Consider the following 27,604-nt stretch of genomic DNA (forward strand, 5'->3'; position numbering starts at 1 on the left):
TGGTAGTGTCTCTGTGGAAAAACCATTTCAAAGAAATCGACCGGGTAATTACCGTAGACTTTCTGATGCTGATTACCAGGAGAAGATCCGGAAAGGAGAATGTTTTCGCTGTGATGAAAAATTTGGGCCTAACCATTTGTGCAAGAACAAACAATTTCGAGTTATGCTGATGGAAGAGACTGGCGATTCTGAACCAGAAGATGATCCAGATTGTCACCCCGAAACGGAACCTGTCCCACATTTATCCCTGAATAGTATTGTTGGATTCACTTCTAGAAGGTCTTTCAAGGTTTGGGGAACTATTGAAGATCACAAAGTTGTGGTGTTAGTTGATTGTGGAGCAACTCATAATTTCATTTCCAAGGCGTTAGTACAGGAATTGCACTTGAAGGTTGAGGATACTCCATCTTATGTAGTTGAAGTAGGGGATGGTCATAAGATACCATGCAAGGGTGTTTGTAAGGACGTGTCTTTACTGTTACACAATGTGCCGGTCAATCAACAATTTTATTTGTTTGGCCTTGGCGGAGTGGACATTGTATTGGGCCTAGAATGGTTAGCAAGTCTTGGTGACATTAGAGCTAACTTTGAACAGTTGACTTTGCGGTTTACTATGAATGGCCAGAAGTTGTCACTCCAAGGGGATCCTGAATTATGCAAGAAGGATGCTTCTTTAAATTCCTTACTCAAGGCTTTGCAACATGGTGAGGGATTTCTCATTGATTTTCAACAAATTCAAGCAGAAACAGATTGGAGGGCTAATGTTCCAGCAGATTTAGTTTCCATTCTCCACCAATTTCCTTCCATCTTTGAACCGCCGGAAGGATTACCACCTCACCGTCGGCAAGATCATGCGATTCATCTCAAGGAAGGGGCGCAAATTCCTAACTTAAGACCTTATAGATATACTCATTACCAGAAAAACGAAATTGAGAAATTGGTTGCTGAAATGTTAGATGCCGGCATTATTCGTCCATCTACAAGTCCCTTCTCCAGCCCCATAATTCTGGTTCGAAAGAAAGATGGTAGTTGGCGGTTTTGTGTTGATTATCGGGCTTTAAACAAGATCACCGTGCCAGACAAATTTCCAATTCCAGTCATTGATGAATTGTTGGATGAAATAGGAGGGGCACGGATCTTTTCAAAGCTGGATTTGCGTTCCGGTTATCACCAAATCAGAATGAAGGAAGGTGACATTGAAAAAACTGCATTCAGAACTCATGAAGGTCATTACGAATTTCTGGTACTTCCTTTTGGTCTCACTAATGCACCCTCTTCTTTTCAATCTTTAATGAATGAAGTTTTGAGGCCCCTTCTCCGCAAGTTTGTATTAGTTTTCTTCGATGATATTTTGATCTATAGCCTCTCCATGGAAGATCATATCCAACATTTGCACACTGTTTTATCTCTATTACAACAACATGATTTGAAAGTCAATGGGAAGAAATGCACTTTTGGCCAAGAGACTTTGGAGTATTTGGGTCACATCATTTCTGCAGGTGGAGTTTCTGCTGATCCAAAGAAATTAGAGGCTATGTGGTTGTGGCCTACTCCCAAGGACATCAAAAGTTTAAGGGGTTTTCTTGGACTAACAGGTTATTACCGCCGTTTTGTACAGAATTATGGGAAGATTGCGAAACCTTTGACTAATTTATTGAAGAAAGATGCTTTTCAATGGAGTTCTGATGCTCATGCTGCTTTTGAACAATTAAAGAATGCCATGACTACTCTTCCTATGCTGGCTGTTCCTGATTTTACCAAGCCTTTTGTTTTAGAGACTGACGCTTCAGGTACAGGTTTGGGTGCTGTTTTATTGCAGGAAGGTCGCCCTTTGGCTTTTTGGAGTACAACTTTATCTGATCGGAATCAAAGGAAATCAGTCTATGATCGCGAACTGATGGCGGTTGTCAAAGCTGTCCAGAAATGGCGCCATTACTTGTTGGGTCATCATTTTATAATCCGAACTGATCAGAAAAGTATGAAGTTTTTGGCAGATCAACGCATGTTAGGTGAAGAACAATTCAAGTGGGTTTCTAAGTTGGCTGGGTTTGACTTTGATATTCAGTACAAACCGGGTAAAGACAATTCTGCTGCTGATGCCTTATCCCGGCGGAGTTCTTATTGCGCCATTTCTATCTTACAAATTCATGATTTTGAAGAATGGGTGGAAGAAGTCAATAAAGATGACAAGTTGCAGAAAATTATTCAAGACTTGATTCTGGACCCTACTTCTCATTCTGGTTATGTCTTGCGTGATCAGAAACTATTCTTTAAAGGTAGATTGGTTTTATCCAAGACTTCCTCCCGTATACCAGTCATCTTGAAAGAGTTTCATTCTTCATTGATGGGAGGGCATTCCGGAATCTTCAGAACATACAAAAGGGTAGCCAACTTGGTTTATTGGGACGGCATGAAATCTGACATCAAGAACTATGTGGCTGCTTGCGATGTTTGCCAAAGGAACAAAAGTGATAATTTAACTCCGGCAGGCTTATTGCAACCTTTACCCGTTCCTACTCAAGTTTGGACAGATATTTCCATGGATTTTGTCACTGGTTTACCTAAATCCATGGGGAAAGACACCATTCTGGTAGTAGTTGATCGTCTTACAAAATATGCACATTTCTTGGCCTTGGGTCATCCCTATACAGCTACTGAGGTTGCTGCTGTATTCCTTCAAGAAATTGTCAGGCTACATGGTTTTCCTTCCTCCATTGTATCTGATCGAGATCCCCTTTTCTTGAGCAATTTTTGGAAGGCACTTTTCCGAGCAGCAGGTACTCAATTGAAATTTAGTTCTGCTTATCATCCCCAAACTGATGGCCAAACCGAAGTTGTCAACCGGTGCTTGGAGGTGTACTTGCGCTGTCTTACCGGTTCCAAACCCAAAAAATGGGTTTCTTGTCTTCCATGGGCTGAATTCTGGTTTAATACTAATTATAATGCTTCCAGCAAAATGTCACCTTTTCAAGCCTTGTATGGGCAGGATCCTCCTCTTCTTTTCAAAGGTTCGACCATTCCTTCCAAGTTAGATGAGGTTAATAAACTTTCTAAGGACCGGGACGAATTGTTGGCAGATTTGCGGGACAACTTGCTTAAGTCTCAGGATATCATGCGTACATATGCCAACAAACATAGAAGACAAGTGGAATTTGAAGCTGGCGATTGGGTCTTCTTGAAGTTGCAGCCTTATAGAAGGCGATCTTTGGCTCAACGAGTTAATCAGAAACTCAGTCCACGATTCTATGGGCCATTCCAAGTGTTAACCAAAGTTGGAGCTGTAGCTTATAAATTAGACCTTCCTTCCCATAGCAGAATTCATCCGGTGTTCCATGTCTCTCTTCTTAAGAAAGCCATTGGTGATTCGTTTCAATCTCAGCCCTTGCCTCCAATGCTATCTGAAGATCACGAGTTGCAAGTTTATCCCGAATCGGTTCTCAATGTTCGTGAAGATTCTCCTGGTAATGTTGAGGTTCTGATTTCCTGGCAGAATCTTCCTTCTTGTGAGAATAGTTGGGAATCGGTGGCCCGCATTCATGAAGCCTTTCCAGACTTTCACCTTGAGGACAAGGTGAATCTTCAAGGGGGGGGGGGGGTATTGATAAGATTAAACCTCCTTTGATCCAAGTTTATCGCCGGAAAAAGAAGAATTTCAGGTCTGGAACCACCATGGGGGGTGGCGCAGCCTCTACTGTGGCCATGGAGACTGCTGAGCAGCCAAAACAGCAAGGAGAGAGGGGAAATACGAATTTGACAGATGGATAGGGGCAGTTACCAGTCTGTAGTTATTAGGAGTTAGCAGTTATTATGTGTGTATGTCAGTTTGAATTCAAAATAGAAACTGCACTATGCAGTTGTATAAATAATAGATGTAGCCTATTAGATGGTTGTCCAGGAAATTATAAGTGTGTGGTAGTATGGAGAGAACAGGCTCTCGAACTCCTGCTGTATTGTATTATTTCCAGTAGAGATTCTTCATCTCTGCAGTATCAATAATAATTATCCATTATTCTATTCCCCTATCTTATCATAGGTCATGCACGAGTTGTAGGATTAGGCAGGCTCTCCTACTGATAGGAGATCCACTTTTGACTATTGTACTTTCATTGGTGACAACTCGATTTCCTAGAAAAGCAAGAAACATGCTGTAGTGGCAAGGCCAAGTGCAGAAGCAGGGTATCAGGCCATGGCCTCGACCACCTGTGAGCTTAAGTAACTTTCTTTATTTCTCCGAGATCACAAATTTCCTTCTTCTTTTTTGCTCACAATAGAAAGCTCCATCACCCTCCCATTTTCTCACCAACCGTCTCCCCTCAAAGATCACCACAGCTATTGGTGGAGCTCCAATACCAATTAATAAGAACTTGCAATGAAAACTACAATTGGTTGCTGAGTAATTAGAGAGTCTCAGCCCTCTCCCTAATTCCGAATTACAAATGATCCAAAAGATGATAATCCTCTCTAACTCTTATTTATAATCTCTCATCTTTAATTCCCTAAACTAACTCCCTCATTCTAACTAGCTAACTAAGAAAAGGGTAACCTATCATTCTCACACCCGTCTTGTGGTAGTGTATAGGCTGAAAAAGTAAATTTATCAAATGCAGCAGAGTAGTGACCCTAAACAAGGCCTCGTTAAAGACAATAAGATTCAAATGTGCAACTTCCTGTCCTTTATTATACTTATTTCAGAGACTGATACATACATCAGAAGCCAGACAAATATGATTCATAGATCATTTTAAGTTGCAGTGTACTAAACAATGCAATTCACAGCTTTCCCAAGCACTGATATGATACAAATATGCAATATATGTAAACACCAACTATCTCCAAAGTCAAAAGCATAATAAGCAAACAGTCCACACCAACCTTATCAACCCAAATGTCAACCAGACAAAGAAGTATATTTTCTTGAATTGGGATAGATGCTGCCTGAAGCAGTAGAGAAGTTGATGGATCTGATGCCAATTGGGCTAGTGAATTTGTATTCATCACCAAAAGTCTTGCGAGGATGGCAGCAGAAGATGCTTTCACAGATGTTTTAGACGGATCCCGGTCATCTCCTCCACTCAAACATACTATGATTAGTTTCTGGAGACAAGAAAAAAATATAAGAGCTTCAAAACAAGTTCTAGATCATTACTTATGAAACACTAGTCAAACATGAACACATTATTATTCTATATCTTACAAGCATACAACTAAACTTACTTGCAATGCACTGCTAATAAGTGGCGGCACTTCCATTGGGAAACACTGTAAAGAGAGAAAATCAGATAAAGATAATTTTTGTGATGATTTATAAAAAATATATGACAAAAAATATAAATATCATCCAGTGTTGTTAAATTGCAGCCATGGAAGCACCATGGAAGAATGGCATGGCAGGATTTTGACTTGACGCCATACAAGTGCCAAGGTGAAGCGGTTTTTATGTGGCCGACGGCTACGTTTTCAAAGGCGGCTGAAGTAAAAATGGCAGACACTGAATGAATAGAGTGAGTGAGAGTCAGTGTGTGTGAGACAGAGACAGAGAAGGGTCAAATCAGCCCAACTTCTAGCCTGTCTACAACACTCTAAATCACGACACCCTCTCTCTTTTCTTTCAGTTTCAGCCTTACGAAGTTAAGAACTCACGATCAACTTCAACCCTCAACTCTGTTCTCACTCATCCTGACAGAGTGACCTCTAACAATCTCCTGTGACAATCTCATTCATCCCTGATGATGACAATGTCCAGCCACCATCCCTCACCTTTTTCTTTTTTATGATAGGTCACTCTGCTTCTGGTTCAGAGCCCCTCTGTTTTTGTTTTTGTTTTTCATTTTCTTTTTCGATAACCTATTTAGTATTTACCTGATGTTAAGGTACACACAATTCCCTTTGAAACCTATTCAATAGTTACCTTTCCCTTATTTTTCTTTTTCTTTTGTTAATGTTTTCTATCGCTGGTTAGTCACCCTTTTTCAAGTCCTTTTTTACCTGGTTACTCACTTATTTTAGCATTTTTTTCTGTTCAATTGTAAACCTATTCTCAGTCTAAGATTGCAGCCATGTGCCCATGCCATTCTCTTACAGTGTTCAACTTTCTATTGATCTTACGCTATGAGACTTATGGTGTTCTATGTATGACAGTGTTATACTTTATGGTTTCCTATCAATTCATATTATTTTTCTTGATATAGGTTATGTTAGGAACCAAGACCTGAGAATACCAAATAGAGCAAATAACAGGTAAAAGAACACCCCCTTCATTAACGCGTGACAGGGCATCCGCGCCCTTATTCAATTTCCCAGGCTTGTACACAATATCAAAATTGTATCCAAGGAGCTTCGCTGCCCAGTTTTGCTGGCCTCCGGTCACAATCTTTGGTGAAGCAGCTCTTTTAAACTCTTTTGATCTGTAGAAACCTGGAATTTCCTGCCCAAAAGGTAAGGCCTCCAATGTTGGATGGCCAATGCAACCGCCATCAGTTCCTTCTCATAGGCGGACTTGGCTAAATTCCGCACCCCCAAAGCTTTACTGTAGTACGCAATGGGGTTCTTCCCTTGCATCAAAATAGCTCCAATTCCGCTCCCGGAGGCATCACACTCCAATAGGAATTCCTTGTCAAAATCTGGCAACGCAAGTACTGGTGCTGTGGTTAGTTTTTGCTTGAGTGCATCAAAGGCTTGTTGGGCAGAAGGCCCCCATTGGAACGCATCTTTCTTTGTTAGTTCCGTTAGCGGTTTGGCTATTTTACCATAGTCCCGTATGAACTTTCGGTAATACCCCGTGAGGCCAAGGAACCCTCGAACACCTTTGACCGTCGTGGGGGTAGGCCAATCCATAACGCTGCGAACCTTGTTGGGGTCAACCGCTACCCCATACTCTGAGATCATATGGCCCAAGTACTCCACTGTTTTCTGGGCAAAGCTGCACTTTTTTCTTGTTTGCCGTCAGCCCATGTTTGTGTAGAACTTGTAGAAAAATCTCCAAGTGAGCTAAGTGTGATTCCCAGTCCCTACTATAGACCAGGATGTCGTCAAAGAAAACCAGAACTCCTTTCCGTAACATTGGTCTAAATACATCATTCATCAAACTCTGAAAAGTGGATGGGGCGTTCATAAGCCCAAAGGGCATTACCAAGAACTCGTAATGTCCCTCATGGGTCCTAAATGCGGTTTTGTGAATGTCTCTGTCACACACCCTTACTTGGTGGTAGCCTGATTTCAGGTCCAATTTGGAGAAGAATCGTGCCCCATGTAGCTCATCCAAGAGTTCTTCAATGACGGGTATAGGGAATTTATCTGGTACCGTGACCCGATTGAGAGCGCGATAGTCAACGCACATTCGCCAAGTTTTGTCCTTTTTCTTCACTAAAATTACTGGGCTAGAATACTCGCTAGTGCTTTGCCTGATGATTCCGCTAACAGCATCTCCCTTACCTGTTTTTCAATCTCATTTTTGTGCAAGTGAGGGTAGCGGTATGGTCTCACGTTAGCAGGCCCCTGTCCTTCCTTGATATTTATGTAATGCTCCCTCCCCCTGCTCGGTGGTAAGCCACCCTTGGCTTCGAACACCTCATTGTACTTCTCCAACAGACTACTAAGATTTCTTTGTTGTGTGTCAGTGAGATGATTCTCCTCAGTCTTCTCTTGTCGTGCAGGCTCAAAGAGGCATAGGACCCCTGTAGCTTCAGCTCTGGCTTTGCGAAGGGTCTGTTGTAGTGCTACCATGGTTTCCTTCTCGGCGTTGAGGCCTTGTAATTTGACCCACTGTTGCCCATCCCAGAATCGCATCAATTGGGTTTGCCAGTTCACTATTATATCCCCAAGTGTCTTCAACCATTCGATGCCTAAGACCATATCACGACCCCCCAATTCGAATAAATGAGGTGAACAGTGGAGCTGATAGTTCCCAACCTCCAAGCGATGCTTTTGCAACGACCTCTGGCGTGGGATTGAAACCCATCACCTAATTTGATGGTCATGCACGGGGTGTCTACCACCTCCCAACCCAAGCGCTGCACAAGCTTCTGATCGATGAAATTGTGGGTTGCCCCACTGTCGATCAACACCAATACTGGTACGCCGTGGATGTTGCCCTGAAGCTTCATGGTGTGTGGCTGCTCCTGAGGGTTGCTTGCGATGTTGTAAAAACGCATCATGCTCATCTCTCCCTGAATTTCATAATCTGGGTCTTCAACTTCCATAGCCAGAACATTCCCTTCCTCTGAATCCTCATCTCCCTCTTCCACGATTAAAACTCTGAGTTGTTTGTCTAGACACTGGTGAAGTGGGTGATAGGGGCCTCCACATTTGAAACATTGGCCCTTTTGCCTCCTCTCCAACAATTGTGGGTAAGTTAAATGGGAAAACCCTCTATCTCTCGGCCCAAACCTTTTTTGTTCATTCTGAGTTTTTGTTTTCGTTTTTGGGCCAACAAAATTGGGCTTGTTTGTGGGTCCCGACTCCTTGTTGCCCTTGACCCATACCCAATCCGTTCCACCAGCCCGACCCGACACCCCCGGTCCACCTTTGAAACTTGGGTTAGCTCCAAATCGGTTGCCCCGGGAATAACCTGGCCCGTTTTCACCCTTAACCTCCTTCTCTACTGCTCTCGTCAGGACCAACAACTTGGATCGGTTCACGCCACCCATCGCCGCCAAGCTCCGCACCTTTCCTCTGATCTCCTCCTTCAAGCCATGAAGGAAGTAACCTTGGAATTGCTTGTCGGGTAGCTTAGGAATTTGAGCAGTGAGGTACTCAAACTCCGTGATGTACTCCTCGACAGATCCTCGCTGACGGAGCTCTGTCAGCTGTTCATACACGTCGACGTGCCCGCCGTAGCGCTCCAACAACGCCTCTCTCAGCCAGTCCCATGTGAGCGACTCCTCCGATTCCAGGACTGAGTTGTAGAAGTGAATGGTAGGTCCATCCATGCTCAGCTGAGCTAGACTGACCTTCACCTCTGGTGAAATTTCTTGGACCCTGAAGTATACCTCCGCTCTCGAGATCCAACCAGCACGATCCTTACCGTCAAAGAGGGGTAACTCCACCTTCTTCACCGAGTGCCGGAACTCGGTCAATGCGTCGTTCCGTCTCAGCTCCATGCGTCAGATCTGTAATCTGCCTCGCCGTGCTATTCTTCACTCCCAATATTTCGCCGGGATCGCGGTTGACACTGGACTCCTCATCGCGCAATGATTTGCCTAGCGATTTCTCCATCATCGCGACAAGCGACGTCGGCAAGTCCTTGACAGCCGTCGTGACCGCCGCTAGGGAGGATCGAACATCCGCGAGCTCCAGCTCCAATGCGTCGATTTTCGCCTCCATGGGAACTGTGGTGTTTTTGGATTTACGGGGTGGCATTCACTGGCCCTGACAGAAGGATCCGGCAGGTCGGACCAAATTGGTAGGAACCAAGACATGAGAATACCAAATAGAGCAAATAACAGGTAAAAGAACTAACAGTGATTGTTTATGGATGTTTAATGGAAAGGTTTACAGTGAGGGAATGGTTCCCAGAATCTGCCCAGAGCTAGGCTCCTATAGGAAGCTATAGCTTCCTATTCATTCTATTAGCTTAGGATTCTCCAAGATAACCTCTCAACCTCTCTTACTCCCCTTATATGCTGCAGCTAATACAATCACTCTCTCTCTCCATTCTGTTAGGCAGTTACTTGCCAATCCCTTTCCTACGGTCCTACCCCTTCTGGAATATACCCTCCAAACCTTTGGGCCCGCAACCTCCTGATGGACTAAGCTCTCATATGGACCTGGCACTAGGCTAGCATTCCTAACAGGTTATTAGTTCTTTTTTTATATTTGATGGAGCATTTTATTGTATCATGCAGGTTTTTTGTATATATGTTATATTTTTATTATGGCTCTGGCACCATTATCCGCAATTCCATTAGTGCCATATTTCTATGGTAGGTTTCTGGCCTGCTATCATAAACATAGATGCCTGATTGATAACACTGCTATCATCCAACTTATAATAAAACAAAATGTTCAGAATAATCCTACATTAAAAATTAAGGCACAAGCACAGGAACATATTAATATCGATATCGGATAATCCTCTCAAGAAATAAAAAACAACTAATAGACTAAAGAGTTAAGAACTAAGGATTTAAAATAACCAAAAATGGTCTAAAATAACCACTTATTTATTTCAGATCTGCGGATGGTTCATTTAAAATAAACCAGTGCATAGTCAAAACAAAAATGCTGGATGACTCGTAAGGTCAAAAAGCTACTCTAAGATGCTAGTCAAACAACGGCCTAGGAAAGCACCAAATCCAAATTCAAATAAATGCTTAGGAATAAGGTGAAAAAACAGGTATTTTAAAATATTACGTTTATTAGGCTCTTAGGCATATTGTTGTATGAGAGAAAACAGGAGAGGCATATGGAGAAAACAGTGTTTCAACCACAGAGTGCAGGCTACATTATATAGACAAAAGTAATTAAAAGAAATATCACAGATAACCTCATCAATGTGAATACATGATTAGTTATACCATATAATGAATCTAGACATTATTTACATCCTCTTAGCCATCTTTCTCTCTTTTCCATATTTAACCTATACCTAGAACTCTTAACAGGAGGAATTATATCCTAAAAATCCCAGGAGTTTACACAATTTTGGCAATTATAATTACAAGTTGGGAATAATATACCTGTATTAAGATATCAATGACAGGAAGAACTGAAAGGAGGCCTTTGTCACTGACATTTCCGACAATTAAGTCAAGAATTTTAGCAATATTTGTAGCATGCATGCTCAGAAAGTCATTTCCACCCAAAATTATGTAATCTTCAATTATGTTAACTGCAACCTGTACTTTAGATGAAGAGAATGAACATAGAATATAACAAAGATATCAAAAAAAGGTCATAAACAACTGGCCATTGGGATGAGTACTAACTAAACAAGCGACAATATATAACTAACCAGCAATGCCATAGGCGCCAATAAAGTTTTCAAGTTGATAAACACAGCACAGAAGCAGAGAGATGCTATTAGCAAAAATTTCGATCACTCTCCATCAAATAAAGAAATGCGCAATTACATATATTTGCATATGCTGGACAAATCTTGATATAGTTGAGTTATCAAGAAACTAGACAGGGGGAAAAATTACATTGATGTGCCTCATGCCAGACTCAAATATGCTATCCAACCAATTCTAATATATGAACCAATGATCATAAAATATGATTAGAAAAGGTGCGAAAAAATGTGGAAGGAAGTAGACATAGAATGAATTTATGGTCATTAATTTAAAATATTACTTATGCAACATTTTACATTCTAAACAAACAGGCACGAAATAAAATTAGTTGTTGTAAATATTTAAATAACATGTGTTACATCCCCCACCCCCAAAAACTATGTTTTCTGGTCACGTCCCTGAACACACGTACATGTAATATAGTTGTCACAACTCCTAATCCAACAATTATGCACATTAAAACTTTTCCATGACTACTTCATCGTAGAGTCACTAACACAGGCACTACCTTTCTTTTGAATACAAATACTTGAGTAAATTCAAAATTATTAGAGTTTGGAACTAAGTCTAACCTGCAAATGGTCAAAATTTCTTTCCATAATCGCAACAAGGCGTGAAAAATATGATAACAATTGAGGCACCATAGATGGAGCTTGAGAAAGAGTGGCCTCCCATAACTGAAAGGTTATGCAGTTGAATTTTCATTACATAATCTCACAAAATAGAACCTCTAATTGGTTAAAAATAGACAGCAGGATTACCAGCATGCTATCTTCAAGAAGATTGAGTTCATCTGGGCTATTAATATCAATCCCATTCTCCAGAATTGGCAGTAGTATATTATAGCAAATGGGAGACTGGTACCCAAGTGCAACCACAAAGTTTCTCAAAGCAACCAGCAGCTGAATCTGCAGCAGACTTTCACCAGAAGATTCCTCCCAGACCTTGCAATAATAAAAGCAACAGAGAAGTAAGAAAAATTCAAATGTGGTAAGCGTGAATAAGAATGTGAATAACATGTTAATAGATGGTAAAATAAGAATGTGAATAACATGTTAATAGATTTATATCTAATCTACTGATAGGTTCAGAATTAGAAAGGGAGGAAGAAGAGGAAACAGAGAGTGAAGAGAGAATTCAGAAGCATATGATAGGTTCACAATTGAAGTGGATTCATTGTAGTATTTGGTTGAGAGATATGTTAAATTGTTTTAAGAAATTATTATAATATGATGTTCAATTGATCTTTTTTGAATGATTTATAAAGGGAGTTATCCCAAGAAGGGACTAAAGAGCAGAATTAGTTCATCTTTGTTGCATGGTGGGATGTCCAAATGTATATGTTGCAACGTTCAGGTGCTGAAATTTCAAGTTGCTTGCTGCCTTCAAATGTTGGGACGCCCAAAGTTTGCTCGTTGGAACACTCAATAGCCAAATATTAAAGAAATGCATCCTAGTTTCTAGAGCAGCATAGCCCATCGCTCAGAGTTGCACCAAGGGATGTTCAAGCTGAAGTTTGAATTAAGTACATTCTGGAGCTATGTGTCCGAATGCTCAGACGTTGGGATGCCCAAGTTAAACTCATAAGGTCTGGAAATTCTGGATTATGTACGTACCCACACTCAGTGCTGCATGTTCCTACACTCCTAGACATCATAAAGATTTTTAACATTTTTGTGACCAATTTTCCATTTTTTTAGCAGGAAAACTCGAGATTGGGATTAAGTCTCATGCTTTTAGAAGTGGATCTATTTGAATCGAAGTGATATGGGTTAAGTTTGAACCCACTGGAATTGGATTTGGTGAGTTGGGATTCTCTCTCAGGATGCAGAAGATTAAGATCCTAAGGAGTAATGTGCCGTTCTTTAGAGTTTGCCTCTCTGCCTCCCCCCATCTTTCTCTCCCTCTCTCTTGTAATGTGTTGCTAGATTTCATAGGTTAAGGGCTACTGATCTTCAGTACAAACTGTGATTCACTTCTATTCATCTCTTTCAAATCTCTTGAGATTACATCTTCTCTTAATGCTTCTTTGATCTAGCAAATCAAATGTGTGATTTTAGAGGAGTTTTGTACTAGTACTACTCGTACGATTTGGTACGCCTGCCAAGAGTTATTAAGTGATGTGCTTCCAAGTGTTCTGCTGACTACTGTGCCATGTGCATAGCCTGTGTATGTGCAGTATCATAGATATTTTTGTTAGCTATATAATGAGTTACCTATATTTTGAATTTTATATTTCAGTTAGCCAATTATATCATGAGTTATTCTACTTTAAAATGCTAATTTAATTCTTATGCTATTTTAATTCTTGAGCATGAATCTTACAAACCAAGATACTTTCTATGCACAATTTGGAACATAAGCCTTCCAGTTCACAATTTGATTCTAAATTTGATAACGATGATGTACATGTATATTTTCAATCCTGAATAACATTCATATTTTATGTGCCATGTTGCCCAAAAATTTTATCTTTAGCAGAAAAATAATAATACACTTCGAATCTTCGATAATTGTTAACCTAATCAGAATACCAAACTATGAGTTGGTGTTTTTAATTGCTCATTCCTTATCTATTTTATAGTAAAGAAACCGACTCTCAATTTACTGAAATAGAAAAATAAAATAAAATACCCCTCTTTTCTTGTGAACCTTAACCAAGCACCAAATGCAAATGACTTAATAGACAACAAACAAAAACAGGATTATTCTTATAGTACCTTCTGAAAAAACTGCACCAACTTGTTTGCAAATGGAATAACTTCGCTAACATGTCCAATAAGGATAGAGATCAAATTCAAAATCTGAACCTGAAGAAACATTTGAAGAGTATATGAACTACGATTCAGTAATAGGACCAATTGTTGAAAGAAAATTCAGATTCAGATTATTGTTTGCAACTTATAGGTTTGCTTGCCAGCCTTCATTTGATTCTAGATAAGTTTTAAAACAAAAAGAAAAATTTAAAACAATGTCTAAAATAAAGGCACCCAGCTGGATCAGATACATTTCTGTATCACAGAATAAAACGTAATGCATATTAACAGGTCTGTCACCAACCATAGTTATTAATAGCCAGTGTAATCAAAGGCTCACTTCAAGAATGGTGAGGTTGAGGGGTTTCCCCTTTACCAAAACCTAAGTTTAAGTAAAACCATTCCAAGTAAGCTTTAGCTTGTTGTAACTTGTAACCAGAATACCAGATGCACAAACATTAAGAGAAATGGGGAAAAAAAAATTAACATGGATGGACCTATTGTGAAATGTAAACTATACCTACATCCATCCAAGGGCAACACAAAGAAAGTTCACTATGATTAATGCAGTCTGTAAGGAATAGACAGGCAATCTCAATGCATCTAAATCTTCACTGTTGCTGATATTTTACAACCTAAACTAGTATGAGATTTAGTACACCATAAAAACCCTCAGGTTCCATCCCAAATCTCATTGAAAAATCTCTCCAGATCCCACTGCAGACTTTGTAGGCTGGATCACATGACAGACGAGGTCCATTATTAAATACAAGCCACTTCATAGCAATTCTTCCCCTTAATTCATATTACCGTTGTTACCAACAATCAACCAAATCATTCCTCCCCGATCCTCAAGGGGAACAAAAAGAGAGTTTGCAGGGTAATGATCTTCACCCACAACCCCTCACCCTGCATGAATTTTAAACTACCATCGAAGGAGAATTTCCCATCGTCCCCCCGCATCCGTCTTTCCTAAACAGTCCAAAAGATTTATTTTTCCATCAAGTAAGAAAAACTTGTTTGACAGTAGATTTACCTTCGAGTCAAATTCCTGAACTTCCTCAAACAATTTAAAACACGACTCCCAACAGTTAGGAAGAAGATCGACAAACTCTTTGTCTGAAAAGTTTGCATCTTCAATATGTAAGCACATGGATCGACAGGCTGCCAGCTAAAAAATTCAAGGTACACGGTTAGATTGATAGAACCAAAGCAAAGATAATGACAACAAAAACATCGAGCTAGCAGAAAACCATGGTTACATAACATACCCGGACTGATAAATCGTTGCCCTGTAACAATCTGATTAAAGCACAGTACACAGGCCTTTTTGTATCATCTTTAATCTGTGAAGCATAGAAAATCCATAATACATTAAATACAAAGGGCTTGTTACACATTGAAGGCTTTAGACAGATAAAAAAATTAATGAGTTATTTTCCTGCAATTAACCTTCACAGCATCTACATCGAAATTATTTTATCTGTGTATGTTTCGAATTTGACAATGCATAGGACGTGCTAGAAAGCATTACATCAAACCTTTCATAAAATTGAACTACAAAAAATTCCGAAGTTTATTTATAAAGCAACTCTATATATTATATACCTCAGAGACCCACTGCCCCAAAATTACAGCAACTTTTCGATGAATGATACGTGAATTTGGATGTTCATTTGAGAGTTCGGGCGATAAAGCACCATTGAACCTGCAAATAAAGTGTTTTATAACAAATAATCAGAATATTTGTACTCCAATGAGAGCCTAAAAAAGATGTGCCTACTATAAATATATAATAAACTATGAAACTGAACTGTCATTAAAGAGGCAAAAAACTGAATCATCATATAAGTTAACACTAATGGTTTGTTGCAGGCTATATTACGGCAGATGGCTCTCCTCCCTAATGTGTGTTATGTGTAGATCTGAGTCAGAAACTGCGCCTCATTTATTTCTCTACAGCCCAGCTGTGGCTTCCTTTGGAATAAATCTTTTAGTAATTTTTTGTGAGCTTTAGGCATGTCGCAGAGCATCACTTACAATCAAAAACAGGCATAGCAGGATGGCCGCGACATGGTGGTCGCCAGAGGGTCACAGGAGAGAAGGCCAGGCGGTGGTGGTTCGCACATGAGAGAGCAAAGGAGACGAAGTCTCGCCTCTTAGGTAGTGGAGGCAGAGGCACAGTCTCTGGCATTTAGGGTTTCTTTCATGTGGAAATTCTAGAAAATCCCCTTAAAAGTACTCTCTTAATGTTTTAAAGCCAAGGGCACTTTTCATTTCAGGCTTTTTAAATCTGGAAATTTCAGAAAAGCCCCGCACAAGTTCGTGCCCCTTCCCTGTCGCGCGTAGATCGCACACAAACAGCGGCATAATAAGCTGCAATAGCAGCCACTCCAGTTGTGACAGCAAACTGAGCCGCGATGATACCTAGCTTATATCATTGGATGCGTTTCTACACATTTACTTTCAAGGGTTTGAAAAGAATTGTCATAAACCAACTCTTCCAAAAGCTTAAGATGTTGAGTGAAAACACATAAATGATTTTATATTATATTTCTAACATGTCTACTCACGGAAGAGCTCATTAGGCTTTAAGTGTTAACAGTGAACAGTGAACAACTCCATCTACCTTGGGGTTAAATTCAACCTTTTATTAGAATAATGGAGCTACACGGATCGAAGTTCAGACCATTTGGTCATAAAGGCTCTGATACCATATCATACACCAAGTATCCAAAATTTTAAATTGTTGGGTGAAAACACAACAGTTTAATATAATATTTCTAACAAGTAGGAAAATCATATCTTGGGGCAATGTGCTGTTTGTGGATTTTGTGATTTCGTTTGGAAAGGAATGCCCCCATCTTCAAGGGTGTACCCTACCTCTGATTTTGTTATTTTATGGAAAAGAATCATTTTCATGGTTTCTTTGTAGTGGTCATCGCATGGACATTTTAACTGAACCAGTATTTTTAGACATGTAATGCAAATATGCATGGAGATTGGAGACTGGACCACTCTCCTATACTAGCTAGTTTTTTGGAGTTCCCTTTCTTTTTTTCACTTGTTTGTTCTCTCTTTGTTGAGGATTTCTTATTCTCCAACATCTTGTGCTTCTATCCCTTTCTTTCTCTCAAAAATTTATCTTTATCTTAAAAAAAAGAGCCAACTAATTAAGCTCCTCAATCTTATGATTGTTTCATTATATACAACTTTACAATTACCAAAAATTGGATAGTAATACAACAACCAAACATTTTCTGACTAAACGGGTTAGATACATGGATCAAGTTGTTAATGTATAGTAGTTGACTAGTTGTTTAAACCATATGAGCTCACATGTGACCAAATCCATGGCCTGATACTCAACCTCAGCGCTAGATCTAGTCATAACTTCCTGCTTCTTACTTTTCCATGAAACTAGATAACCTCGAACACAAACACAATACCCTGAAGTAGAACATCTATCAAAAGGAGATCCAACCGAATCAGCATCAAAATAACCAATTACCTGAGTATGACCTTTATTCTCATATAATAGACCTTGACCAGGAGATTTCATGACATACCTCGAGATTCAAATAGCTGCTCCCAATGACTATCACTAGGAGACTGAAGAAACTGCCTCACCACGAAAACGCAAATGAAATGTTTGGACGAATAATGGTAAGGTAATTTAACTTACCAACTAGTCTTGTATATATATCATGATCAGTCAAAGGCTCCTCCTATCCTGGGAGAAGCTTGACATTAAGATCCATATAAGTGTCTAATAGTTTGCAGGTTCTTTGAGAATATCCCAGGCATACTTCCTTTGAGAGACAACAATACCAGTCATTCTATGTTGGAGTATACAGTTACTAAACTCCTATTGTAGAGAATTACGATTTTTGTTATTGTTAAGCTGTTACAACAGACAGCATGAGCACATGGGTAGTATGATAAGTTAGTTACTAACTGAGATTAATAAATATGAACACATTGTATCATAACATCATTCATTGAATAGAATCAGAGTTTCAATCATGATATCTCTCTCTTCCTCTCTCTCACTCTATGAAATCTAACAATCTACGTCAATGCCCAAAAAGTATTTGAGCAAGGCCAAGTCCTTGGTTTGACAGCGACGAAATAAATGTTGCTTCAATCTATCAATGTCATTATGACCATCTCCAGTGATAACAATGCCCTCAACATAAAGAACCAGATAGATGCATTTTCCCTGAGGCCTATGCCAATAGAAGATGGTATAATCATATTCACAACAAGACATACCAAGTTCTTGGATGACAATACTGAATCTTCCAAACCAAGCCCGAGGTTACTGAATAAGGCCATAAAGATTTGAAATTTGCAAACCAAATTAGACTCCCCCTGAGAAACGAACCTAGGAGATTGCTCCATATAAAGACCAACTAGCTCGGTGTATCAACAAACCATTCGTCCTATATTAAGTTAAAAGATTAACAAGGTGTTTGGATGCCCCGTTCATATACGTCAAAATTGTTCTCCGTGTTAAAATCAATTTTTGAGTGTATTGATGTTTTCTTTCACAATTGATTCTAGCTCTAAAACCAATTTTAGGATGAAGCTACAAAACCTAGCTTCTGCGGTAGATCATAATCAATAATGGGATTTCAAAGCTTAATTTCATAACATTATCCGATAGAAATCACTTTTCTCATAATGTATCCAACATAAATCACTTCATCTTCAACTCACTTTTACCATAATCAACTTTAGTATTTTACCAAAATCAATTTTGTCCATAATCAATTCCCACAATGCTGATCCAAATGAGCACTAACTTTTTCCATCTAAACGTCTCTTGACGGTTTTGCCTCTAGTCTTTCTTAGTCTTCCTCTATACCTCTAGCTATAGGACTGTCCTACTCCTCCATTTGGTCAACCTCTTAAATGACACTTCTTTGTGTCCTTTCTATTACATGCCAAAACTATCTAAGATTCTCTCACTAAAATTAAAGCTACCAAAATTCTCTCACTAATCATTGCATTCCTAACCCTATCTTGTCTTGTTTATCCCCTCATCCATCGTAACATTCTCATTTTTAAATATTGAAATTACTTTTTTGTTGACTCTTTACGGCCTAACATTCAATCACATTCAATATTTTCAATAGATAAATGAAATACACAATAAAACTACCATAATCTACAACTTTTTAAGGAATATGGTTCATACATAAACTTATAAAAAAAAAGCAGTTATAGAGAGCAGAGTAGTTTTGAACTCACCAGTCTTTAAAGCTCAAGTAGTTTGAGAGTTCATAATAAACATAAGCAGCAGCACCATAGGCAGCATCTTTAAGAAGCAATGCAGGAGTAATTTCTGTCACTGAAGTCGGGCAACTATTCATGGCCTCTTGAAGAAGAGAAACCACCACAGGACATAGCAGCTAAAAATAACAGTCATGATTATACATCAACATTAATCCATAATCAATATAGCCAGAGTGAAATTTTCAGTAATAGAAATACTAGTTAACCTATGATATTTAAATGCCACCTACTTGGCTATAATTTTCAAACAATACGATGTATAGAGCCTCAGCACATGGCCTCAATTTTTCTGTCCACTGGACCATATCCTGCTCATGATGAAAAGACTCGGGGTTACGATACCACTCCTCCAGATCACTTGCAGTCAGAACAAAATACCTGTAGTATGATAAGGGTTCTGTTTAGGCTGGCAATAGAGGGCATAATCATAAAGAAAAATATCACTAAGTCTTGATGTAAATTACAACCGTACAACTAAATCTAAGCCGTTCATCAGTGTCAAAAATATTATAAAAAGGAAAGTTTAATTTGATCTCCATTACTTAGTGGATTTTCAAAACCTATATTAACACTTAAAGATGTCTGCTCAATCAATTATTTGCAAATATGCAGCCATGAACACACAATTCTTAAACGACACAGAAACCTCCCTGAACGTCCTCACTATAATAGGGTTTTCATAACTTAAAGGTGAAAGTAATGAATATGATTTTGTAATGCAGAATAGTAGTTAAGTATCACTATTTCTTTGAAGCAGTAGGGCAGATGTACACCTTCAGGAGACTTACAGGTTCAAGTGATTTATTTCTCTTGAGTGTATTTTAATATGTATCGATTGCTCCAATCCCATGTATTTAGTCCCCTTATCTATTTCAAAGTAACTTTATCAAGAGTTTATCCTAAAACTATTTAGGCCCTTCATCCTAGAATACCTCAGAAATACAGATGAGTTTCCAAATATGTTCAGCTTCATTCACAGGAAGCATTACAGCACTTTTTATACTAACAAAAAAAGGTCCATGGATCTCGTAGAGAAGAATCTCTGAAAAACGACTACTAAACAAGCTGTCAATTTCATTGACTTTGATAAACATAAAAGGCTTGAAACACCCCCTTTTCCATTGACTCTATTTGCATAAAACTTACATGTATAAAACATATTGCATACCTTTAGATCTTACTCAACTGATAAAAAGGAGACAAAATATAGGCAAAATAAGTAAGCCAAGAAGGCACTGCAAAGTAAATACCTTTGTATCAACACATTACACAAGAGGACTATCCGTTCATTGGGCAAAAGGGAACTTAAAACACCACCAACTGCACTGGAAATATTTTTCTTAATCTGCTCCAGTGTAACACCATTTTCATCCATCACTCGACCAGTAAGAGTCGGCTTATATTCCTTACATTCCAGAATATTCTTAATCATCACCATACATTGAATGAGAAATTGTTCAAATGACAATAGATATGGCTCAGGGTCCGTTATCCTATTCAAACAGAAGTCCATGACTGATGAAAGCACAAATTTATCACCAAATGAATAAGGATGTCTGCCCTGAAAGGCAACTAAAATTTTCATCAATTTGGTACATGTCCTCTTTAAGAAGTCCCAAAATTTAGGATATTGCTTTTGAAAAGTCGAATCTGCAGACAAATGAAATGTCCTGTTAGACTAAAATGAAGAAATACGTAGCCTTAGCATTTTAAGGTTCAATTTTTAGAAGGCATCTCGCCACATAGCATATAGCTACTGCTAATTACTTGCTAAAAAAGCAGAAAACAAGACCTAGTGCAACATAATCCTGGGCACTGAAAGCTAAAGATAAATTAAGAAACATGTAAACATCATATATGTTGGATATACAAAGTCTACAAAGCCATCGCCACAGAATAAGAGAAGGTAGTCAATGTATATCACTATATTGTCCATTGTGCTTTACAAAAATATAATTGTAATTTGCAAATCCATTGATCAATCTTAGTATTATCTCTGCTTTATTTCTTTATCTATTTATTTTTTGTTGACAGTTGACAATTAGCTAGTACCCATCACCCACTACCATAGAGCAATGCTAGCCTTACAGCTTTTGCAGTACAGCTTTCGGAGAGAATTTTCTATTGAATTTGACAGGGCATTTCAATACAAGTTATGCCCAGTACATTATGATAAGAACCAGCCAATAAGAAAAATAAATATTCAAGAATAAAACTACAATGGTCGCTGAGTAATTCGAGTCTGAGAGTCTCAGCACCTCTCCCTAATTCCCAATTACAAATGATCCCAAAGATAATCATATACTCTCACTAACTCTCTTATTTATAAAATTCTCTCTCTCACTTTCTACCTAACTCTCTCAAAAAACAAAAACTGCCACAAACTAACTAAACTACTAACTACGGCAACCTGTCAATACTTTGCGCCTGAACATTCACCTTGTCCTCAAGGTGAGGGATTGAGTAGAAGCTTAAGAATGGAGCAATTTTTCCAAAGGTACAAAAATGGGGAGTCACAGCTTCCACCTGGATCCAATTGCAAAAAGCATAAAGTGCAAGTAACTGATAAGGGGTTAAAATTGCCCTCCATGGTCCCCTTGATCCCCCTTTCTCGCAGCACCAGAAATTACTCATTTTAATCTTTGTTGCCATTCAGAGAAAAACAGTTTTATCTTTATAGGCTCCTAGTACCCAATGAGTTTAGGCTTGGCCCAGCTTTCTTATTTTTCTCTGTTTTGGGCTGGACCCAATACTTTAAATCTTGCCCTTCCTCTCCACCTCTTCCGAACCGTGAACCAGTATTAGACGTGTGAGACAAACCTGTCGCTGTTTCCCTCTCTATTGCAAAATTCACCTCAGCCTTACCCTTGTTTGTCACCAAAGCCCGTATCAGCACTTATCCATAACACAACACCAGCTTTATCTCTTGTGTCGTCGTCCTCCGTGCTAGTACCATGGTCTGGTGGTTTAGCCAGTGGACGCTTGGCAGTGCCTGTCGTCCTCTCTGCCAAGGAAATCACCCTAGCTGCTTTAACTGCCTCTGCCTTGTCACAGTCCTTGTTGTCCCCTCCGATGGTTTTGGCAATAGGCGCTTGAGCAGAAAACTCAGCCTTGCGCTTCCCGGTCTTGTAGTCACAATATGCACCACCAGATTCACCTTTCCCTTTGAAGTTTGCTCCTGTTGATGGTACATTTCTCCTTACCACAACCTCTGAGTCCTCTTGTATGTTCTTCCTCCACCGTGACTGAACTCTTCTCCCTCTCTTTCTACTTACGTCGAACACCCAACACCCTAGCCAGCTTCTCCATCCCTTCTTCCAATTTCTTGAATCTTGCTTCTCTTTCTCCCTCCCACGCCTTATTCTATTTCATTCAACGCCGCCTCTCTTCCACAGTTCCAACTTCCTCTCAATTTCTTCCAACCTTTCTTCCATTCTCTTGCTATCTATGACTACTCTTTTGTTACCCACAACTCCTGGATGGAGCTCTGATACCATTTAATATGAACCAGCCAATAAGAAGAAGAAAACTAAATATTCAAGAATAGAAAATACAATGATTGCTGAGTAATTCGAGAGTCTCTGCACATGCACATCTCCCTAATTCCCAATTACAAAATGATCCCGAAGATGATACTCTCTTATTTATATATTATCTCTCTCTACTCTCTAACTAACTCTCTCAACTAACTAAAACTGCCTTAAACAAACTAAACTACTGACCAACAATCACAGTTCTCCATTTCATCCAGCCAGCTTGACTTCTGTGTTACATCCCCATCAATCTCCCTTCACTTCATAAGAAGGATTCAATATACTTGAATCATCCAATTAGTGGAATAATGTGATAGTGTGATAATCAACTCCAAAACATTCTCACTTGCATCTTACTGAACTAGCATCCTATATACTCTGTAATACTACTTAACAAAAATCTTTTCATTCCAAAGACGCTCTCCAAAATTCAAGTTCTGAACTTACTCTCTTGACTTACCAATTAAGAGTTAAGACTATATATCCAACATCTCACAAAAAGCATGCGTTAAAGCATTAGATTAGATATTGGGTGTACCTAAGCACAGCCAATAGTAGTTAAAAAGGAATAGACTCCAAGTTGACCCATGGTACAAATCTTCCTTGGCAACTTCAGTTTGCACACCAATTAAAAGATAATTTATTCACATATTTGGATCATCAAAATCCCAGATAAATAACTAGAGAGAAAAGTCTAAATAACACATTATCATTCAATAGAACTCAACTGGACATGCTAAAGATTATATATTTAAGTACCATACAATGATGGAATGGCTCATGTGCAGGAAGCAAACAATTCTCAATGTTTTCAATTTACAAACTTTGATTATATAGTTTGTTTACTAAAATACATGTGCAAAAAAATAGAAATCTCACAATATGGAAGAAGTGATTGAATGGAACTTAAGAGCACAGGTGATACTTCCTTGACTGGTCGAACCTCCTACAAAATAATAATGTCAGGCCCAGTAACTTATATTTCGAATTGAAAATCAAGGGTGCTAAACTCCTCAAGACACAGAAAAACTGTATAGTGTAGAGGATGAAAACATAACATATAGATAATTACCTGAAAACACTTTGAATCACTTTGAAATCCTGAAATAACTAATTGCCGTATGATCTTTGAACATAACAACCATCTCTCACACGTAAGATAAAGATCATGGTGCTGATCTTCAGCATTTGAATTAAAGCTTTGAGAAAGAGTTGAGAAACCATGCAGTATTGTCTGCACATCACTTTGCCACAGGCGCCAGCTATAATCAAAGAAATGGGATGATATCTGCCAAAGGAAGTGGATGAATATGTTCTATTATTCAGAGAACATACAGGTTACTGAAACAGTAATGCGTAACTCTGAGGCAGAACCAGTAAGATTCAAAATATTGAGGAAAAACAATAAAATGTGAGTCAATATAAACCCCATCAGAGCCTAGAAACTAGACCATAGGTACTTCATAAGGTTAGATCAGTGTAATCATTAGTGTATAAGGAAATTAGTAATATAATACCCCAACAACAACAACTTTTTCCACTCAGATGGGTCAGTTACAAGGACCAAACAATGCCATTATGTTCTACCGTAGATGATGTGTAGTACAAACCATTTAAATCTAGATCCTTTCTAATGGTTTCACCTATATTCATCTAGGTTACTATCACTAAAAAATTAGAAATTAGAAATATATAACAAACATAAAAATTAGAAATACATAACAAACATAAAAGGACAAAAACAAAGGAAGGAAAAGCATAGTATGGAACTAGAAGTCATTGCCAAGACATTAAATTTTACACATCATGATGTGTTTCACAGATTTTCAGTATTGTACATAACTTTAATACTTGCAATGAAACGCACCGTTTCTTTATAAAAAAATAAAATTAAAAACTTTAATACGCACCCAAATTAGTACCACAACACCTTACCCACGATTATTTCCAGCCTATCGACCCCTCCCGTCTCTCTTTTTCTTTCTGCCAGTGATACCCTTTCCTTATCATCTTCAATTTGCTTTTTTTTCTTCACCAAAACCCCACCAAAATATCGCCTTGAACCACAAACTCTTGAAGATAAATTAGGTATTTCAAGTGTGAGAGCTCTTGAGAGTTAGGTTTATAACCAAACGGAGGATAAGAGTGCTCACTTGAGCTCATTGAGGTATACCCAGAAACCAAAAGTTTAGCGTGAGACTTTAGTGCATGTTAGACTTGAGTTAATTTCTTTTTAGGGTTTTGAAGTTTGCAGTTATTCAGATAATGAAAGTAGATATTTTTAAGTCTGCAGTGTAAAACATTAAGGCAAAGAGTGAGACAACTCAAGCAAGAAAAAATAAAAGAGAAACCAGGATAAAAGGAGCTGCACCTCTGCAAAGTGGCGTTGGTCTGCAGTAAGGCGTTTTGTAGACAACTCCTTTAAAGTTCTAAATAGAATCATGAAGATTCGGTGGGAAGCAAGAATATCAGCTGATTGAAGTTGTTGCGATAAAATTAAGAAGATGTCTGGCCTGAGAAGTCATTAAATTAGCATATCAGCATGTAGGGCTTGCTTCAAGATAAAATGTCAAAACTAGAAAGAAGATGAATGCATAGCAACCGAACAGCAAGGTAACTGATAAAATTGATTCATCAAAAATTCATTTCACATGTTGATGATGCTCATCTCACAGAAAATGAAAATAAACTGAAACAACTTTTGTACAGATGTAAATAATATATGAAAAATATTTTAGACATTATTTTTTAGTACAAGTAGGAGACCAGAATCCATTAAACAAAACATAAGCTGACAGCTGTAGGAGTTCATTCAACTAAATATTCAACTGAAAAGGAGTAGAAAAGCGGGAATGAAATTTCAAATGCGTTATTGTAGACATGGTAAGCATCCCAGGAGACTAAAGAAATAAAAATCAAAATGTACCATTCTTTGGGATAATCGATCCGAGCAATTTTGGAGATTAGAACAGCCAACATTAGAGCTATCTGCATTTTGAAAAATCAAAGGAAATAGAAGAAGTAAATATCTACAGCTTATCACAGTTCACAAAAGTATACAGTAAAATTAAATTAAAAAAACAAAAAAAAACTCCTCCCAGAGAGAGGGGCAAGGGTGGAAGATGAGTTCATTTATCATAAGGTCTATAAAACCACACAATAGTTACACGGAACCGTGCAGACTGAACAACACTGATTATGAACCAACCAACCCATCAATGAGATCATTTCAAGTATCTAAGTAACTAACAAGGTCCATCACAAACAAGGTCCATCTTGTATGAAATCACAAACAAGCACCATCTAAAGCCTAGTTTTAAAAATGAAAAAAAAAACCTGGTCATTCTCTTCTCTCAAGTGCATCAACAACTTCTGCCTCAGATGTATTTTCTCCTCATTGCTAATTCCCCTGAACCGACGGCAGAGAATTAAAACAAAAACAAAAAAACACAACACAATCCACACGCTTTGCATGTTAGGTTCAGCTTGATTTTTTACACTAAAACACATTTGCACTTCTTTAATCTTTTTTAAGAAAATCCTAGCTGCATTTTAATTACAACAAACTTTTTTCTTTGTGAACAGATAGTAAAGCTAATACAAACAACCTAACACATAAGCACTTACGAGGAATAGCGGCGATGCCGCCAGTATCGATTGATGCTGTTCTTGAAATACACGGTGGCCATTAACCGCACATCCACCTGCGCCGCCAAATCCTTCGCCGTAATCACTTCCTGCAGTTCAATTCACCAAAAGCAAAACCTCAGAACACAACAAAACAAAACGAAAAGCGACAATGCGAGGTTCATCGGAACCCTAAGAGAGAGTGAGAGAGGGGGTACAAGGAGGCAGGAGCAGAAGCCGGGTCTGGACTCGGATTGAGTGAGGGCTTGCTCAGCGGGGCCACGGTGGCGGTGATCGGCGCTCATGGAATTGGATAGGAGCGAGTACATCGCCGCCACGTCGGATGTGGAAACCGCCATCGGAGTGAAGTTGGAACCACCGCGTTTCGGTGCGAGCAGTTAGAAATGGAACAGGATTGAGTGTTTGTTTGTGTTTTTGAGTGCGTGCGCGCGAGAGTGTTTGGTTTGGTTTTGTTGAAGGAAGAAGGGTTGGGAGTTTATAGCATTAAGCAGCAGCGAACCAAAAACTGGGACCTAATTGCGAGTCGTCTTGGGTGTTTTTAGATTCAGAACAGACATGGCTGCCACCATTAACCCTTCCACTCCAACTCAGATTGGTTTTTTTTTCCCTGTTCTTTTTTCATTAATCTTGGTCTAATGGGCTTGTCGTTGAATGGAGGTGAAATGTGTGATAAGCTTTTTACATGAGCATGAGGGTTAACTTAAGTGGTAAGCTCACATAAGACTAGGTGGGATGAAAAGTTAAGAGTTTAAGGTTTGAATCCTAGGGTTGAATAATTTACTAACATTATTAACAACTAACATTTGCCTATAAAAAAACTAGGGATGAGCCGGTTCTTTTTGTGTCAAAATTACGAGTGTCTACGGAATGGGGGGTATCGATCATTTTCATTGAAAAAAAAAATTACACTTTGTGTATTTAAGGACTAGGGAAGTCGGAGAAAATTAAATCCAATGGTTAGATGGAGCAACTTGATACTCTCAAGTTTTTTTTCCAATGGAGAGGATTCATGCCCCCACAAAACGGTTTTCGGCCCGAAACCCGACAATCTGACGTCTACATGACATTAAACATACGGGTTTAAATGGTTGACGGTTTAGGCTGATGAAGAAATTGGTTTGCTACGAGTGTTTGAAGTAGGTTATGGATGAGGAGAGAAATTTCGGCGAAATTTGTAACAAAACAAAAGTGGCTCACACTTCATAACTTATGTTGGCTAAGAGCCTCAGACCTAATAACTTATAGAGCATGAGAGTGTCATTGATGTTCCCACCTAATTATCTCATCCCATGCCCAACAAGGCAACAACATCGAAGGTTGAGCATGAGAAACCCTGGTCGTCTCACTTCCCACT

At 38.8% G+C, this 27,604-nt stretch overlaps 1 protein-coding gene across 2 annotated transcripts in view; it reads right to left on the reverse strand.

Annotated features, from left to right (window-relative positions):
* The window catches only part of LOC130727967 (uncharacterized), a 37,404-nt gene extending 10,539 nt beyond the window's left edge, over positions 1 to 26,865 (reverse strand). For both annotated transcript variants that reach the window (XM_057579281.1, XM_057579282.1), the window contains exons 1-19: positions 26,448 to 26,865; positions 26,230 to 26,339; positions 25,939 to 26,011; positions 25,529 to 25,590; positions 24,974 to 25,115; positions 23,675 to 23,890; positions 23,482 to 23,548; positions 20,320 to 20,719; positions 19,300 to 19,447; positions 19,025 to 19,185; positions 15,377 to 15,476; positions 15,040 to 15,114; positions 14,805 to 14,939; positions 13,733 to 13,822; positions 11,774 to 11,956; positions 11,585 to 11,689; positions 10,677 to 10,835; positions 5,215 to 5,259; positions 4,873 to 5,094 (exon numbers count right to left, since the gene is read on the reverse strand). In XM_057579281.1, coding sequence (XP_057435264.1) covers positions 4,873 to 5,094; positions 5,215 to 5,259; positions 10,677 to 10,835; positions 11,585 to 11,689; positions 11,774 to 11,956; positions 13,733 to 13,822; positions 14,805 to 14,939; positions 15,040 to 15,114; positions 15,377 to 15,476; positions 19,025 to 19,185; positions 19,300 to 19,447; positions 20,320 to 20,719; positions 23,482 to 23,548; positions 23,675 to 23,890; positions 24,974 to 25,115; positions 25,529 to 25,590; positions 25,939 to 26,011; positions 26,230 to 26,339; positions 26,448 to 26,588 — 2,634 coding nt within the window. In that variant the 5' untranslated portion in view covers positions 26,589 to 26,865. The remainder of the gene's footprint in view (positions 1 to 4,872; positions 5,095 to 5,214; positions 5,260 to 10,676; positions 10,836 to 11,584; positions 11,690 to 11,773; positions 11,957 to 13,732; positions 13,823 to 14,804; positions 14,940 to 15,039; positions 15,115 to 15,376; positions 15,477 to 19,024; positions 19,186 to 19,299; positions 19,448 to 20,319; positions 20,720 to 23,481; positions 23,549 to 23,674; positions 23,891 to 24,973; positions 25,116 to 25,528; positions 25,591 to 25,938; positions 26,012 to 26,229; positions 26,340 to 26,447) is intronic.
* Between the last annotated feature and the right edge of the window lie 739 nt (positions 26,866 to 27,604).

Source organism: Lotus japonicus, chromosome 1 (assembly GCF_012489685.1).
Source record: "Lotus japonicus ecotype B-129 chromosome 1, LjGifu_v1.2".
In the NCBI taxonomy this organism is placed as follows: domain Eukaryota; kingdom Viridiplantae; phylum Streptophyta; class Magnoliopsida; order Fabales; family Fabaceae; genus Lotus; species Lotus japonicus.